The sequence below is a fragment of the Squalius cephalus genome (genome assembly GCF_949319135.1).
Source record: "Squalius cephalus genome assembly, chromosome: 2".
Classification (NCBI taxonomy): domain Eukaryota; kingdom Metazoa; phylum Chordata; class Actinopteri; order Cypriniformes; family Leuciscidae; genus Squalius; species Squalius cephalus.
This window is the reverse complement of record NC_137123.1, coordinates 22,560,030-22,576,813: the sequence shown is the minus strand read 5'-3', so window position 1 is coordinate 22,576,813 and position 16,784 is coordinate 22,560,030. Positions and strand designations below refer to the sequence as shown.

The window sequence follows — 16,784 nt, the reverse complement described above, 5'->3', positions numbered from 1 at the left end:
TATAAATGAGGTTAGTGGATAATTCTTCAGCAGCAAATGTTATTATAGTGAAAAAAAAAAAAAAAAGTTTTTGTTTGGAACAAATAAAAGGTAAAATGTTCCACATTGCTCTTTGTATTGTTCTAAAATACATTGATGAAAAACAAATACATGTATTTATATATAATATTAAATGAAAAGACATTTATTTTAAATGTGTAGCGCAGATTTTTCATGAGGCAACAACATTTGATAGATAGGACAGAACAAGACCATTAATAATCTTAATATAGAGCGCCAGAGCGGCTTATGCACGTCCCGTGTGCAGAATGATGTGCTTTGAGTCATTGCGCGCAGCTCTTCGCATTGAAAAGTTCAGAAAACAAGGGGAAGAGAATAGATGTATTGCTTAGTGTATCTGATGTGCTTAGTGTATATCTATGCAACAGTTTATTTCTAGATAAAGATTCTTTATTAGAGCCTTTTCTTTTAACAGTTGTAAATTAATAGACCTTTTTCTACAAATAAAGTATAATAGTGAGAACATTGATCTTGGAGTGAGTTTCCTCGTGTTACTGTCGTAACCGAACGCGACGCGCTGTTTGAATGCTGAATGGAGAATGACTGAGGACAGTGAGAAGAGATAAAAATTTCCATTAACTTTAACTTAAATATTCATTTGTACCTCACATTAAGCTATCGAATGGCTTCAGAAGTCTTGGAATATAGTGCACGAAAACTTTAGTGGGGCTTAACAATAAGCCGCGAGTTTTCAAAATCGCGATAATCGAACACGGTCTTCGTGATTATTAAATTTGAAAAGATAGTACTAACCGTCAGGACATTTTATCGTGGTTTATTGTGAAACCGGTAATCGTTCCATCCCTACCCAGGAATAAATTACATTTTAAAATGTATTAAAATAGAAAACGGTAATATTACTGTTTTTATTGTATTTTTAATCAAGTAAATACAACCTTGGTGAACAAGGGACTTCTTTCAAAAACAATAAAAATTATACCGACCCCAAACTTTTGTATTTTTGTTCATTCCACCAACCTCCACTGCTTATAGTTTATCTTGGTATATCGATATCTCCCGTTGCACACACGTGCTCATGCTTTTCTCCATGTTCCTATGAAATGTTGTTTATGAAGGTCCTTCCTGCCTCGGGTTCTTAGAAGTCTTTTGTCACATTGAATGAAACCACATTTTTATAAACTGATAAATGAACAATGGCTGCTTGTTGAATGCTAAATTTTATTCAAACATGGGTAATATTACTCGAAAGTGAAATAAAGACACATGCGCGCACGCACACACACAAAACACACAATAGCCTTATTCCTCACGCTCGTGTCATCTAGTAAAGCCAAGCCTCGCAGAAAACAGGAAGAGACCGAGCAGAGGTTTAACCGGATATCCTGCACAGGGAGGGCGACCCTCGACCACAGCTTTCCCTTCCCTCATCTCTTTCTTTCTCTTTTCCTCCGTCTCCCTTCTGTCTCTCTGTTTCTATGCTACTGGATATTGGTGTCATTATCGGAGAGAGGAGAATGTGTTGGTCTGGTGAATGGGATCACTGGGAATATCTGGTCATACAGGTGACAATCTATTTGACAGGATCGTTGGCTGTCAAAATGATTTCTACAGATGAGGTTTTCCATAGGTTGTGTAAGGGAGAACATTGATATAGCAAATCTATAGGAGTTTATTGCCACCTTTGTATTCAGTTTCACAAATTATGACTGGATTTAAGATAGTAAAATAGATTTAAAAAATGCGTAGTTGTTGAAAAATGTGTTGGCTGTGGTCACTTTTCTTTATTGTTTAGTGGGTTTGACTAGTGCGCAAACTTGTGTAACATTTGTTTGAGGTTTTATAAAGTGGTTTTAGTGTTTTCAATGTCCTTTTGAAGTTTTTTTTCTTTTTTCTTTTTGTGGTTGTTTGTGTATTTTTGCATAGGATTCCAATTGTGTCTGTTTTTAGTAGAAGATCCGTTCTGTTCCTGCTGCGTGAGATTATATTTGCTTTTTTATTATCTCCGAAAACAGTGTTGATTTTTTTTTTCATAATTTACAAAAGTAAACATTTACAGACAGTTTGCATTCAACTGTTGTAATCAATGGTGGTTGCTTTTAAAAAGCTCTTTTGTCTTAGAATTTCTTTTTCCCTCTAGATTTGATAAGTTGAAGCATATTTAATTAACTTTTTTTTTTTTAAACGCAAATGTTTTTGAGTCATTTGTTTCTGGCAGGCAGGGGAATCTTAACAAGAAGTGAATAGCATCCCAACGTGGAAGTCATGACTAGCAGGATGGAAAACAATAGGGCAAGTGACCCAAAATGTCTGGAATCCACTGTTAATGTTAGATGTTTCCAAGCTATAGTTCAAAATGTGTTAATCTAATATGAGTAACTTGAAGTGGAATGTTAGAGACATTGTTGTGCTGCTCACTTTTTTAGCTTGTTTCTGGACACTTGTATTTTGAGAACGCAGTTCACAATGTTCACAAAATTCCTGAGAGATATTTAAGGATATTCTCAATTTGTTTGTGTTATGATACTTAGAATAAGGCTGGTGTATATTGCACACAAAAGTTAGTCAAAAATCGCTCCAATATGATTGGCTGACTTCCACGCAGTTTACAGGAGTCAAGGTGCTCGTTTATATCAGTCCACCGGGAATCAAAGTGGTGTTTAAAGGGACCAAGATAGAAGTAGGCTAATCAGTGGAGTGGGAAAGTTTGCAATGTATCTAAACAGTTTGAGTGCTTAGATCATCTCAAAATGTGAACTATATAATCGCCCAGTCTATTCTGTTAAATGTGACTATAAGATATTAAGATATTATAAAGATTGATTTGATTTTGACAATTTTATAATCCAAATTTGTTTTACAACTTGGAAACATTGTTTTTATCTTTTTTTCAGATCTTGTAGGTTTCAGATTAACAGCATTATAGCTGCACGATTCTGGATACATTGAGAATCACAATGTTTTTTTTGTTTCAAATAGAGATAACGATTCTCACACGATTCTGAATAGACAACTAAACAAAATAACGTAATTTACTAGAGGTTCTGATCAAAGTAATCTAATTTGTTTGAAATAAATGTTGTTGTTTTTTTTAAAAAGAAATAGGTTTGAATGAATGATTCAATGACTCACTCATAAAGGCTTTTGTTTCTTAACAAATCTCAAATGAATGATTCAATGACAAATAAATTTAAATTACTTGTTGCCACCTACTGGCGTAATAATGATATAATTGATTCAATCTTTACTTTGAAAAGATGATTTATTCTATTTTGATCGCTACCATAAACATTAGTGTTTATATCGGAACTTTTATACCAGTACTTCTGTGATAATTTGAATTATAATAGCAGAAATAATGATACTGTGTGGTTGAAAAAACTGTTTATGAAGTTTCATACATGACAACTGCTCTCTGGGGCAGCGCCAAGGCAGATTTGAATGTTCGGTGTGATCGTATTTGTCAAAGGTTTAATAGACATCGCAAATTACTGTCATTTAGGAACTAGATTGTGTGGGTGTTTGAATCGAGATCACGATCGTTTAAAGGCTGGGACGCACCAAGCCAATGGTCGGCTGTCAGGCAGTGTTGAGACATTTTTGAGCGTTGGTCTAGCATGCACGTGCTAGTTGACAGTTTCCTTAAGTCCTTTTGGTGTGTTCATGCGCAGCTTTTTGGCTGACGACAGGCAACAACACAGTCAGCTTTTGTCACCGCTAGTTTTTTGATGTTGACTTGGTGTTTCCCGGGCTTTACGATTAATTGTGCAGCTTTACCCAACAGCATGTAAATACAAGAATATTGCACTTATTGGTCAGATGGTCTTTTACTGTTGGCACTTCTTTGCCAGATAAGCTACAATGCGGATAAGACTTCATGCCAACATTCAAAGTGATCTCAATGGAATGCATTTAGTGAATCTTTTAGGATATGTAAAGCTGAGTTTGATCTGCTTTATCTTTAAACTTCATCTTTCTGTTTTGCAGAGTGATCCCGGTGGGTTGTCGGTACTAGAGCAGCTAGGCTTGGACCACAGCTCCGATTTCTCTGACACGAGTGTTCAGCTGCGATTGGATGAACAGCGAGAGCGAATCCGTAGGGAAATCCGTAAGGAGCTGAAGATTAAAGAGGGGGCAGAGAATCTCCGCAGAGCCACTACAGATAAACGAAATGCTCAGCAGGTGGAGAGTCAGTTGCGGAGCTCCAATCGACGTCTGGAAACGCTCCACGATCAACTACAAGAGCTGGATGCTCATATTGTCGTCAAAGGGACGGATGATTCACGTGGTGAGTAGACGGACACTGCTGTATGTGAGGGATGATGACGTAGTGACTTCATGAAAGAAAAATACTTTTTAACAGTAACAAAATATTGTTACATAAACCACTTAATGTCAACGAGATTTAAGATTTTAACATACATTGTTAAACACACATACACACACACGTATAGATTTGTACATACATACATTCATGCATAAAAGATTTAATTAACAATTTGATTTCATGTTTTGATTTACTTAGATTATGCTCATCCATTATTCCAATACTCGTAAATATTTAAATCCAACAAAAACACATATGTTGAAACATAAATTATAGATGACTGCAATATTAATAATTCATGTTTTTTCATAAAAAAACTGATTTTACACATTGCAAGTCCTATTTTTAAATCCCTCAACCCACGGCTAACTGTAATTTTTCACTTCTTGCGGTTTAGATGATGTTCCTCAGTCTCCAGGAGCAGAGAGCAGATCGTCGGCACATAATGAGAGAATCGCTGCACTGGAAAGGCAGTTAAACATCGAACTCAAAGTCAAACAGGGGGCTGAAAATATGATCCCCATCTACGCCAATGGCTCCACTAAGGTAGACAAATGCACACACAAACGCTCTGTCCCAAAACGTAGTGATCTCTACTGCCATTCAAAAGTTTGGCGTCGGTAAGAGTGTTTACATATTTTTGAAAGTCTCTTATGCTCACTAAGGCTGCTTTTGTTTGATCAAAAATACAGTAAAAACTGTAAATTGTGAAATATTATTACAATTTAAAATATCTTTTTTTGTTTTGTTTTTTTTTCAAATGTTTTAAAATGTAATTTATTCCTGTGATGGAAAAGCTGAATTTTTAGCTAATGTCAAACTCCAGCGCTGAATGCTATTTGCATGGCTCATGAAGTTGCTCTCTATGTAGGTGGCAAGGAAGATCACTAGATTTTGGAACGGAGCCAGTCTGTCAAAAGATGTTTACTCACTGTTTAATGATGTGTGTGTATCTGTGTGTGGGTTGTCAGGATAAGAAGATGTTGCAGACAGCTCAGCAGATGCTACAGGACAGCAAGACAAAGATTGACATCATCCGCATGCAGATCCGGAAAACAGTGCAGGCCTACGAACACAATGATGATACACCAGGTACGGCTGAGTGTGTGTGTATGTGTGCTACTGCTTTGTTGCTTTTAGAGTCTGATTTCATAGATGAGCAGAGAAATAAACAGATCAATAACCACCTGAACCTCACGAGTGGTGTGTGTGTGTGTTTGGTCAGGTGTACAGTGTTTATGCACAAGCAGTGAGTGCATGTCATATGGATCAATAAATGTATGTTATGAGCCCATTTGGCTTAGAGTGAGTCAAACACACACACACACACACACACACACACACACACACACACACGTCTGGTTCACCATCTTTGTGGGGACTCTCCATAGACGTAATGGTTTTTATCCCGTACAAACTGTACATTCTATCCCCTTACACTGCCCCTGCCCCTAAACCTGCCCATCACAGGAAACATTCTGCATTTTTACTTTCTCAAAACAACTCATCCTGTGTGATTTATAAGCCTTTTGAAAAGTGGGGACCGCTGGCTGGTCCCCACAATGTAGGTGATCTCAGGTTTTACTATTCTTATGGGGACATTTGGTCCCCACAATGTAATATAAACAAGGACACACACACACACACACACACACACACACACAGGATCAGGTAACTGATGACAGTCCGTTCCCGCTCTCCATTTCCTTTACTCCTGAGAAACACACACACCTCTTGATTAAACAGTTTACACCAAAAAGCGGTAATCTATAAAACATAGAACAAATACAAACACAAACAAATAAGGGGTCACATTCAAATAGATTAATAAATAACAAATAATTTACCTAATTTTAATTGGTTCGTTCTCATATGAAGTACATTTATCCCAGTAACCATTAAATAAATAGCTTTAACTTGCAAGTTAAAGTGCATTTTATTTAGTACACAGTATTTTATCCATTGTCCACATACACTACCATAAAAAAATTTGGGGGTCAGTATAATTTTTCTTTTACAAGAAATGTTTTTGTTTTATATAGTTTTATTCAGCAAGGATGCTGTAAATTGATCAAAAGTAAACGATTTTTGCTCAAATAAATGCAGCCTTGGTGAGCATTAAAGACTTTTTATTTTTCCTAAGAAAGATACATTCTTATAAGATAGTGTCTAATAATATCGTATGCAGATTTACTTCTAAAGTAAATGGATCTTGTTTTAAGGATGTTTGTACTGGAAAACAAGACTTTTTTTATTGTCATTTGAAATGTTATCTCGGTTTAATTGAACATTCCCTTGCGTTATGATAATAACACAAAAACCTAAAATTGATATGCTTTTAAAGTAATTATAGCTTATGAAATCATCATCCGACATGTATGATATAAAACAAAATGTTTCAGGCTCATAGCACCATTAGTTAACACAAACACACATTCTTTAACACTCCCGTATAAACACACATACACCTTTAATGTGTACATGTACACATATGCACTCGTCGGGAGTCTGTTTATGAAATTGTCACCTGATTCAGCTTTATGCCTTATTAGGACACAAAAAACGGCGCAGTCAATCCTCCTTCACTTCTTTTCTCTGTCTTATTAAACATCTTAATAATCCACTAATTCAAGTGACATTTTCGCTCCAACTCATCCTTTTGTCATCTTTTTGCCTCTAGGCGGTAGGGTGTTGTTTACTAGGCGGTCCAAACACACGCACTCTCTCACACACAAGCAGGCTCATCTAGTCTCAACTATATTAAAAATATATGTAAATCAGAAATAGTAAACAGCCTGTAGTCTCGTTTATGTTAGAAGATTGACAATATTCCCTGTACTCAGGAATGCTTTGAACTGCTTGCATTGCAGCCAGACACAGAGAAATGTTTATATAAACCCGGAACAGCATGTCAATGTTTTTTTGATGGTATGACAGAATAATATAACACCATAGCATCTTAATCTTTCAGTTTATAATCTCTAATAATCCTCTTATTTCTAAAAGTCTGTAGCTGGCAGCATGGCAGACCTCTGATGATATACAATCATGTCCCCCAGTTTGCATAAGTATAGTAATTACTATATGGAAGCTCGCTGTCCTGATCCAACATCATCCCTCGCCCTCTTCAAAGTCTGATAGATGCACATGACCTTGTGTACCTTTTAATGCACCTTAGACTTAATGTCTGTTTTGAGATCACATTCAGTTTCAGTTTCATTTCGGTTAATGGTTGGTTGATGTGACATTTCAATGATATGTCCCTAAAGGAAAACATTTTATGACTTGAAATTAAGAATAAATATTTAACATTCAGCATTCAAGTTCATGAAAGGAGTATTAAATTTAAATAAGCAAAATGAAATATTTACCAGTGATTTTTGTTGTTGTTGCACTTTATATAAATGTTCTCTAATTCAAACGAGTTTGTGCAGTGCATCAAACAATTTAATTTCGAAATAAATTCTCCCTTGCTGTTTAATTACGGGGTTACAATGGCTATGACACATTCAGGCTTATGTGATAGCTTGTGTAATTTGCTGTCAGAATGTGAGTGATATTGATAGCCTAAATATGTTTGTGTGTGTGTGTTTCCCTTCAGGAAAGCCTGACCCATGTGGTATGGAGCTACGGATTGAGGAGCTCAGACACCATTACCGTGTAGAGCACGCTGTCGCTGAGGGAGCCAAAAATGTCCTCAGACTTCTCGGAGCCAGTAAAGTACAGGACAAGAAGGCCATGTCAGAGGTAAAACTATATTGTGTTGTGTTGTTATTCCAATAGTTTGGGGTCAGTACTTTTAAAAAAAAAAGAAATTAATACTTTTGTTTAGCAAGGATGCATTAAATGGATCATAAGTGACATTAAAGATTTTGTACATTGTTAAAAAAAGTTTCAAATGCTGTTTTTTTTAATTGTCCTCATCAAAGAATCCTGGGAAAAAAATTTATGCAAAGCTGCAAATCATCATATTAGAATGATTTCTGAAGGATCATGTGACACTGAAGACTGGAGTAATGATGCTGAAAATTCAGCTTTGTCATCACAGGAATAAATGACCATATTACTATATTTAATTTTAAAATATTTAAAAGTAAAAAACTGTTATTTTCAATTGTAATAGTATTTCATAGTATTTTTTTGTATATATCAAATAAATGCTAAATAAATTTGATATAATTCATTATATAACATCTATCGAAACATTTAAAAAAATCTTACGGACCCCAAACTTGAACAGTAGTGTATATTACATTACATTACATTACATTGTATTGTATATTATTGTATTGTATTATAAAAATGGCATGTAGCTTTCAGTTAAATCTTTATCTCCTATTATTTAGGTAAACACTGTCTTTTCCAATTAAGTGAGTAATTGAGTAATTCTTCCTCTCTCTGCTTCTTCAGGCTCAGTGTCGTCTGAGCGAGTCGTCTCAGAGGTTGGATCTGCTGAGAGATTCATTAGATCGAAGGTTGGCAGAACTTCCTGAGGATCATCCCAAAGCATGTGTCATTAAAGAGGAGCTGGTTTTAGCCTCCTCACCAGCATTCAGCTCCCGACACGGCGCCCCCTACCTGCACAACCAGTACAGCACCCTCTCCAAACCCTCTCCTCTCACAGGTATTCAAACACAATATTTATTTCATTTAGTTTAGTAGAAGTCGTCGGCTTCTGGCTTCTAAGTTCTGATTGGTTTCCTAATTTTTTTTGTATCTATGTGCAGGCACTCTTCAGGTCACATTGCTGGGCTGTATGGGTGTGCTGGAGGTGGTTCCCGGCCGTTCCCGGGGCAGCCAGGTGTTGTTGCCGTGTTACAGTCCGGGAGAGGGGCGGTCCTTTATGCGGAGTGGAAAAGGCCTGTACGGTCGCAGCGGCAGTGTGAGCGGAAAAACACCCCCCAAAACAGACGAACTTTCCTGTGAGTGTAGAGGATGTAACATTCGCAGTGTGATTAGTCCGTGGTGATGTGTGAGTTATGTCTGTCATGTGCGATGACAGTTTTGCATTGAACAGAACAGGATGTAGTGCATCAGAGCTTATAACACTTGGGGTGATTGCCTATTGAAGACAGACCTACTGTGAACTCTGAGGTTGCTAATCGATGGTGTTTGCTTCTGTTGAAGCCGTTGGATTGCATGATTTCAGCTTATTTTTTTTAAAATAATCGTGTTTAACAGATGAATGTGTGGTGAAAAACTAACCAATTCCACCAATCAAAGAGTCCAAGCACCAAGCTAGACGCGATAAACTTAAAATATATTGTTTCTATAGATATAATCAACAACTTTAAATGAGTAGTTTTATATTTCTCCATTGTTTTTCATTCTGTTATATTGATCACAAGGGTTCATAGGCTTGTAGTTGTTTCCTTCATAAAAGCTGTTAAGTACACAATCTTGTACCTTTGTCTTTTTGTCCGATTTTCTAATATTTCTTTGCTTTTAATAAAGCTTTATGTTATGATTCACCTCATAGCTGGTTGGCTCGGTTCATGGCTTATAACACTTTACCTTAATTTGATCTCAATTAATAGGCATACTTTTGAAATGATGTCTGTTGTGTGTTGGCAGCGGAGGTGAGTGCGGTGCTGAAGATGGATAACTCAGTCGTGGGCCAAACGGCATGGAAGATGGTTGGAGAACAGGGCTGGGATCAGACTTTCACCATAGAGCTGGAGAGAGTGAGTTCATAGTAGATTTACACAGATTAGAGCTTCAGTGTCTGTTTCATTAATTAAAGCTCCAGGCAATAGGCTGTAATTATAATTACAAAAAACATCAGTGACTTAACCGCCAACTGGGGCATCTCAAATAACTCTTACACAAGCAATGACACGCTATTCTGTCTATTTAGGGGAGGGGAAAGCTTACTGAACATGCAGAATGATAAACAGCCAAGCACATTAAGACATGCTTGTCTTTTTTGGCCAGGATATATAATATCGGTACGATTCATTTGTTAATTGAAACTACATGCTGAACAAATACTGTTGAATCTCTCTGGTTAGTGTTATTATTGTTAACTGAAGCTATTCAAAATAATTTTTGGTTATTGAAATAAAACTGAAATAAAATTTTGTATAAATATTTTATAATTTTTTTAAAAAAAATATTGGCATCTAACTAAAAATAAGTTTAAGTACTACATTTACTAAAACAAATAAAAAATAATGCTAATATATATATTTATTAGTTCAAGTTTTAGTCATTTTGTTATGTGCTTTTGTCTTTTTTATCGTTTTTTATATATATATAATTTTTATAATTTATATAATTTTTATTTTTATAAGCAATATAATTTTTTTTTTTTTTTTAAACAATAAAATTTACAAAAGCACATAACAAAATGACTAAAACTTAAACTATTGTTATCTAAAACTATTGAAAATCGTTCCGGTTATTGAAATAAAGCTGAATAAAATAAAATATAAATATTTGATGAAAATCTTAAAAAAAAAAAAAAAAAAAAAAATAGAAATGTTGTCTTGGCATCTAACTAAAAAAAAACAATTACTAAAATTTAAAAAAAAAAAGAAATGAAAAAAAAAGAAAGAAAATATGTATGTGTGTGTGTGTATATATATGTGTAAAAAAAAGACAAAAGCACATATCAAAATGACTAAAATAAACTAAAATGAAAACTGAAAAAACTAGAGATTAAAGGCAACTCAAAATATATATAAATACTGCAATAGTATTTAAATAATACTAAAATATTTCATTGTGTGTGTCTTTATGTGTGCAGTCCAGAGAGATGGAGATCGCTGTGTACTGGAAAGACTACCGCTCTCTGTGTGCATTGAAATTTCTCAAGTTGGAGGACTTCCTGGACAACCAGAAACACAGAGTACAACTAGAGCTAGAACCACAGGGACTGCTGTTGGCAGAGGTACGCTCACAACTGCACACTCAAAAATATGTCTCTTTTCATGTTCATAAAGGGAATCACTCTCACTGCTTATTGCATAGGTTGCTTTATAAACACACTCCAACCAAATAAAATCTTTGATACTACTGGGCACCATTAAAATGGCATCTGTCTTCCACAGGTCACCTTCTTTAACCCCGTGATCGAGAGGGTTCCACGGCTAAAACGGCAGAAGAAAGTTTTCTCCAAACAACAGGGTAAGAGATACAATTTCTCTCTATTGAAAATAAATGCATTAATCTTTTGATTCATTTATCCAAATGCACTTAAAATTGACCAGAATGGCATTTCATGTTGACTTTAATCATTGGCATGTGAATCAAATGGTGTTGAGCTCCATCTAGTGGTCAGAGATTAAACAAAGATGTTTTCTTTTGTGTGTGTGTGTGTGTTTGCGGTCACATACAGGGAAGGCCTTCTTGCGAGCTCGGCAGATGAACGTTGATATCGGCACATGGGTGAGGTTACTGAGGAATGCCATACCAACCGTCAACAACACAGGAACCTACAGCCCGCACGCACACGCTGTACAGACAGGGTAAATCACACACACGTTCAGTGCACACACAATACATGTGTATTCATAGACATGTAAAAATAATTCAAGCCTGCACCATCTGAGAATTGTGGATTAATCTGTCGTTAACAAAAGAGAAAAAGGCTGTCAAAATAAAAGTGTTTAAGACTTTGTTTAAAAAACATGAATATTGGTATTGTAATTTTGTAATGTAAATTGAATTCCATAATAATTTTATTTTACAGTACTCTTACACTATTGTACTGTACTTACAGTAGTATTATTATTATAGTGGTTTCTCGTTATTGGTTTTAAATTATAATTTAATCAAAATATTTAAAATAGAATTATTATTATTCAAATGTATACAATTATTAATATTATTATTATTATTGTATAATCATTGAATTGTTCCATAAAATGAATCATATTTTTTCTTCTTTTTTAAAAAAAAAACTGTCTAGGGAGAGTGTTTCCCTATATTCTCATTCTAAAATCATCTATTAATCCACATTTTAAAGCTGATATTTAATGCATTTTAGTGAAACTTTTTTGACCGTTTTCATCTCTGCTTAAATTTCCATAAAATTATCATAAAATTGGTTCATACAACTTTCAGTTAAAGAAAGTCATTTAATTTATGTTATTATTTAAGTTAAATCACATTCATTTACTTGAATTATATGGGAAAGAATGGCCAGGATTTTGTATATTTCAATTTTCGGGTAAGCTATCCTTTAAATCAGCACATAAAGCTTGCCTGATATCCAAGTCTAAATCTAAACAAGAGAGCAACAACTTTACTAAGCAGTGCACACTAGTATAAGTATTATACTTTTATAAGTGTGGATCTGATCTGATAAACAAGCCGGAATGTGGGTTTTGTTGCAGTTATATGTTTGTGTGTTACAGGGAGATATCAGTGGAGAAGCTGAGCTTAGACTATGACTCACCGATGAAGGTGGACATCCGGCGAGACGTGACGGATACAAGCACTCCCGTGAGAGACTCTCCACAACTCCTCTTTCTGTCTAGCCCCTCTCATCTCTCTGTAACCTCACCCTCTCTCTGCTTTTTGGCACAGGAACGACAAGCGGCCACTGAGCCCCTCTCTGCTCCTGACCTCACCACTCCTGAGCGACAAATCAAATCACTGAACAGGTACACTCAGACACACATGCATGTGCTTAAGATATAAGGATTCTCGGCTAACCTTCCTTTTACACATAAAGCAACTCTATCTGGTGGTTCCTAAGTATGTGTGTGTTTGTGTGTGTTGCAGTAAACAGAAGAAGACCCCTTTGAGCCTGGAGGATTTCCGACTAATTGCTGTTCTTGGCAGAGGCCATTTTGGAAAGGTGATCTTCTTCGCCTTTAACCACTTCTTTTAACTGTCAACTTCACCCTAGCTCTCTTTCTATCTGAAACTGTCATCATATGCGTGTCTGTTAGGTGCTGTTGGCAGAATACAAGAAGTCCGGCAGCATGTACGCCATAAAAGCCCTAAAGAAAGGAGACATTGTGGCCAGAGATGAAGTAGAAAGGTAAACAAAATAACTTTTTCTTTTGTTTTGAGTAGGGATGTCAATTTACATAAATTCTCATAATCGATCGTTGTTTAAATTAACGTTCATTTAATCGATTAATCGTTAATCTTAACCTCCGGGGCGCTACTAAGTTATGACGTTACTTAACCACTTGCTTAACCAACACAAAATAGGTGTCGTTTTAAAAGCTTAGAAGCTTGGCTTTACAGTGAATATTGAGATTAGGACCATGACTTAACATTTGCTTTTAAATTTGATGACATGAAAAAATAACTGCTTTAAATTAAAATGTGATCTGTAAAATCATCGTACATAAGATAAAGCTGTCATTTATTGTTAAAAATGTCTCGATTAGCAGAATACAACAAGCATATTTGTTTCACTTAGAGACCAAACTCTACCAAGTATTTGTGTATTATGAAAAAGCGCTGCCGACTCACGTGTAAACGGTATACACATGCTTTTGCGCCACGTTTTTGTTAGTAACTTCGCTAAACATTGGTAAACCATAGTAGATCACATATCTTTATTTAGAGAAGGTGGTCTGGAATGAGCTCAAACACAAGACAATGCGTAGATCAGTGACATGACGTGCTGCTTTGCTAAAGCTATAGGACTTCCTGGATCTGATCGTTTCGCGATCATGACGCAGTGTTTTCCAACATCATTTGAAAGTTCAACCAATGGAAACTGTGGTGTGTGGGATGATGTGCACCAATTGAACACTGTTTCACAGCTGGAGCGCGCTTGGATTGGTTTAATCGCTCAGATTGATGAGTCTTGATTTGAAACATGACTTGACATTAATACATTTAGAATACGCAACTACTGCGCGTTCACTTCATTTTTCTTCGTGCTGCACTTGTTTTGCGCATGAGCCGCACACACCTCAAAACGACACACTCTAAATATGACATTGCTTAATCGACCATCGATAAGTTTTATGGATTAAATTATTATCAGCAATGAATTGATCATCGTTAGCAATCGTTAGGATCTGAGTTTTTCAGACATTTATTCTTGTTTCTTTCTCTCTCTCTTTCTGTCTTTCCCTCAGTTTGATGTGTGAGAAGCGCATTTTTGAGACGGTGAACAGTACGCAACACCCGTTCCTCGTGAACCTGTTTGCATGTTTCCAGACCCCAGAACATGTGTGTTTTGTCATGGAGTACACGGCAGGCGGAGACCTGATGATGCACATACACACAGACGTCTTCACCGAGCCACGGGCTGTGTATGTTTTCTCAGGTTTTGGCTACACTGTCTGGATCAAATGTCCCCACAAGGATCAAACAACCTGAATTCAGCTGTCAATCAAAAGATTTTTGAAAGAAGTCTCTTGTGCTCACCAGCGCTGCTTTTATTTGATCAAAAATACAGTAAAAACTCTAATATTCTGAAATATTATTACAATTTAAAATAGCTGTTTTCTATTTAAATAATGTTTTAAAATATAATTTATTCCTGTGATGTCAAAGCTGAATTTTCAGCATCATTACTCCAGTCTTCACTGTCACATGATCCTTCAGAAATCATTCTAATATGCTGATTTGCTGCTCAAGAAACATTTATCATTATTATTATCAATGTTGTCAATGTGCTGCTTAATATTTTCATGAAAACTGATTTTTTTTTTAATAGAAATCTAACATTATAAATGTCTTTGATGAATAAAAGTAATAATTTCTTTTAAAAAAAACAACTTTTTTTAATTAACTTAGAAAAGGGATTTGTGTGATATTTAGATTTAAAGGTAGAAGATAGAAAATATTAATATATAAAAAAAGGTTTCCAGCTTTTTAGTGTCTAATTTAATTTGTGTTTGTGTGTGTTTCAGGTTCTATTCTGCTTGTGTAGTTTTAGGACTTCAATTTTTACATGACAACAAGATTGTGTACCGGTGAGTACATGTTCTGGCTGTGTCTAAATTATTTTTTTTAATGCACTGTATATAGCATATATTGTTTGTGTTTCTTCTCCAGAGATCTTAAATTGGACAACTTGCTGCTTGACACAGAGGGTTACGTAAAGATTGCAGACTTTGGATTGTGTAAAGAAGGTAAAGACTTCTCTCTCTCTTTCTCTGTTTGTTTCTGTTGATGTGCCTGGTCATGTCGATTGGGCTTGGTATGAAGCCAGCAATTTTTGTCTCTTTCTCAGGTATGGGTTTTGGGGACCGGACCAGTACGTTCTGTGGGACTCCAGAGTTTCTGGCTCCAGAGGTTCTAACAGACACGTCGTACACGCGGGCCGTGGACTGGTGGGGACTCGGAGTGCTTATATACGAGATGTTGGTGGGAGAGGTGAGAGATTTGAGCTTTTGAAATGTTTTGAAACGTTCATACAGTGTTGGCATCTGTCTGATCTAAAACTGTCTTTCTAGTCCCCATTTCCAGGTGATGATGAAGAGGAGGTTTTTGACAGCATAGTGAACGATGAAGTTCGATACCCACGGTTTCTTTCCTCCGAGGCCATTGGCATCTTGAGGAGGGTAAACAGATCTTTCTTTTATTCATTTAGAGCTGTGGAGATGCCCTGCTGAATCTCATGATTTTCTTCATTTAATTTGATGTAAGAATTGAGTTTGATTTTGCATATTGTTTTATACAGTTACTAAGGAGAAATCCAGAAAGACGACTGGGCTCCAGTGAGAAAGATGCAGAGGATGTTAAGAAACAACCTTTCTTCAGGGTGGGAAAGATTTTTAATCTATAAAACACTGATTATTTAAAATGTGAACTTTAGCAAATCTCAAAAAAAAAATCCCTCTCTTCATACTGTACATCAGGCTTTCCCAAACAAGGGTTTGTGAGTTGATGATAATCTGATAATTAATTATATTAAATGTAAATATTAAAGTAAATAAATTAGACTGCATGATAATAGTGATGTAGCTTAGTGCGATTATCAATTTTTTGCAATTGAATGAAATAACTGTATAGTCTGAGCACATTTCATTATTATAATTATCAAATATTAAAAAAACAGTTTTACAGTACAATTGTAATTTACACCAGTAATATTTCTGTCTTCGATTTTATAACGTGGAAACTAATTAAAACTACTACTAATAATAATTATTAATATTATCAATTAATATAATATTAGAGAACTGTGAAAATTAAAATGTGTCATTAAATTATTGAAGTATTGCCTTAAAATCTCAGGGGGTACTTCAAGTAAATATTTTAAAATTTAAGTTTGAAGAAAAGTTTGGGAACCCCTGCTGAACATTATAATGTTGTGAAGCCTAAATTCACTTGTAACATTTAAATAGCATTTTTTGTTTAATTATTTTAGTTTTAATGATTCATTTTTAAGTTAGAAATTTTAATATCAACGATTTATCTTTTTTTTCAGCCGTAACAAGAAAAAAGTTATGAATCTTTTTTGGTGCTGCATTTGCATTTTTTTGTTTGCATTTTTTATATTCTAATTATATGC

General features: G+C 35.4%; 1 protein-coding gene across 3 annotated transcripts in view; it reads left to right on the top strand.

Moving 5' to 3' along the window:
* pkn1a (protein kinase N1a) overlaps nucleotides 1-16,784 on the top strand; it is a 42,840-nt gene that overhangs the window by 22,977 nt on the left and 3,079 nt on the right. For 2 of the 3 annotated variants that reach the window (XM_079856831.1, XM_079856829.1), the window contains exons 2-21: nucleotides 4,006-4,306; nucleotides 4,743-4,891; nucleotides 5,317-5,437; nucleotides 7,947-8,092; nucleotides 8,756-8,969; nucleotides 9,073-9,267; nucleotides 9,920-10,029; nucleotides 11,094-11,237; nucleotides 11,398-11,473; nucleotides 11,685-11,814; nucleotides 12,706-12,793; nucleotides 12,878-12,954; nucleotides 13,076-13,151; nucleotides 13,246-13,337; nucleotides 14,398-14,574; nucleotides 15,178-15,240; nucleotides 15,323-15,399; nucleotides 15,501-15,643; nucleotides 15,724-15,831; nucleotides 15,951-16,031. In XM_079856831.1, coding sequence (XP_079712957.1) covers nucleotides 4,006-4,306; nucleotides 4,743-4,891; nucleotides 5,317-5,437; nucleotides 7,947-8,092; nucleotides 8,756-8,969; nucleotides 9,073-9,267; nucleotides 9,920-10,029; nucleotides 11,094-11,237; nucleotides 11,398-11,473; nucleotides 11,685-11,814; nucleotides 12,706-12,793; nucleotides 12,878-12,954; nucleotides 13,076-13,151; nucleotides 13,246-13,337; nucleotides 14,398-14,574; nucleotides 15,178-15,240; nucleotides 15,323-15,399; nucleotides 15,501-15,643; nucleotides 15,724-15,831; nucleotides 15,951-16,031 — 2,568 coding nt within the window. Of the gene's footprint in view, nucleotides 1-1,419; nucleotides 1,584-4,005; nucleotides 4,307-4,742; nucleotides 4,892-5,316; nucleotides 5,438-7,946; nucleotides 8,093-8,755; nucleotides 8,970-9,072; nucleotides 9,268-9,919; nucleotides 10,030-11,093; nucleotides 11,238-11,397; nucleotides 11,474-11,684; nucleotides 11,815-12,705; nucleotides 12,794-12,877; nucleotides 12,955-13,075; nucleotides 13,152-13,245; nucleotides 13,338-14,397; nucleotides 14,575-15,177; nucleotides 15,241-15,322; nucleotides 15,400-15,500; nucleotides 15,644-15,723; nucleotides 15,832-15,950; nucleotides 16,032-16,784 lie in introns of those variants that run through there. The other variant, XM_079856830.1, reaches the window with a different exon arrangement.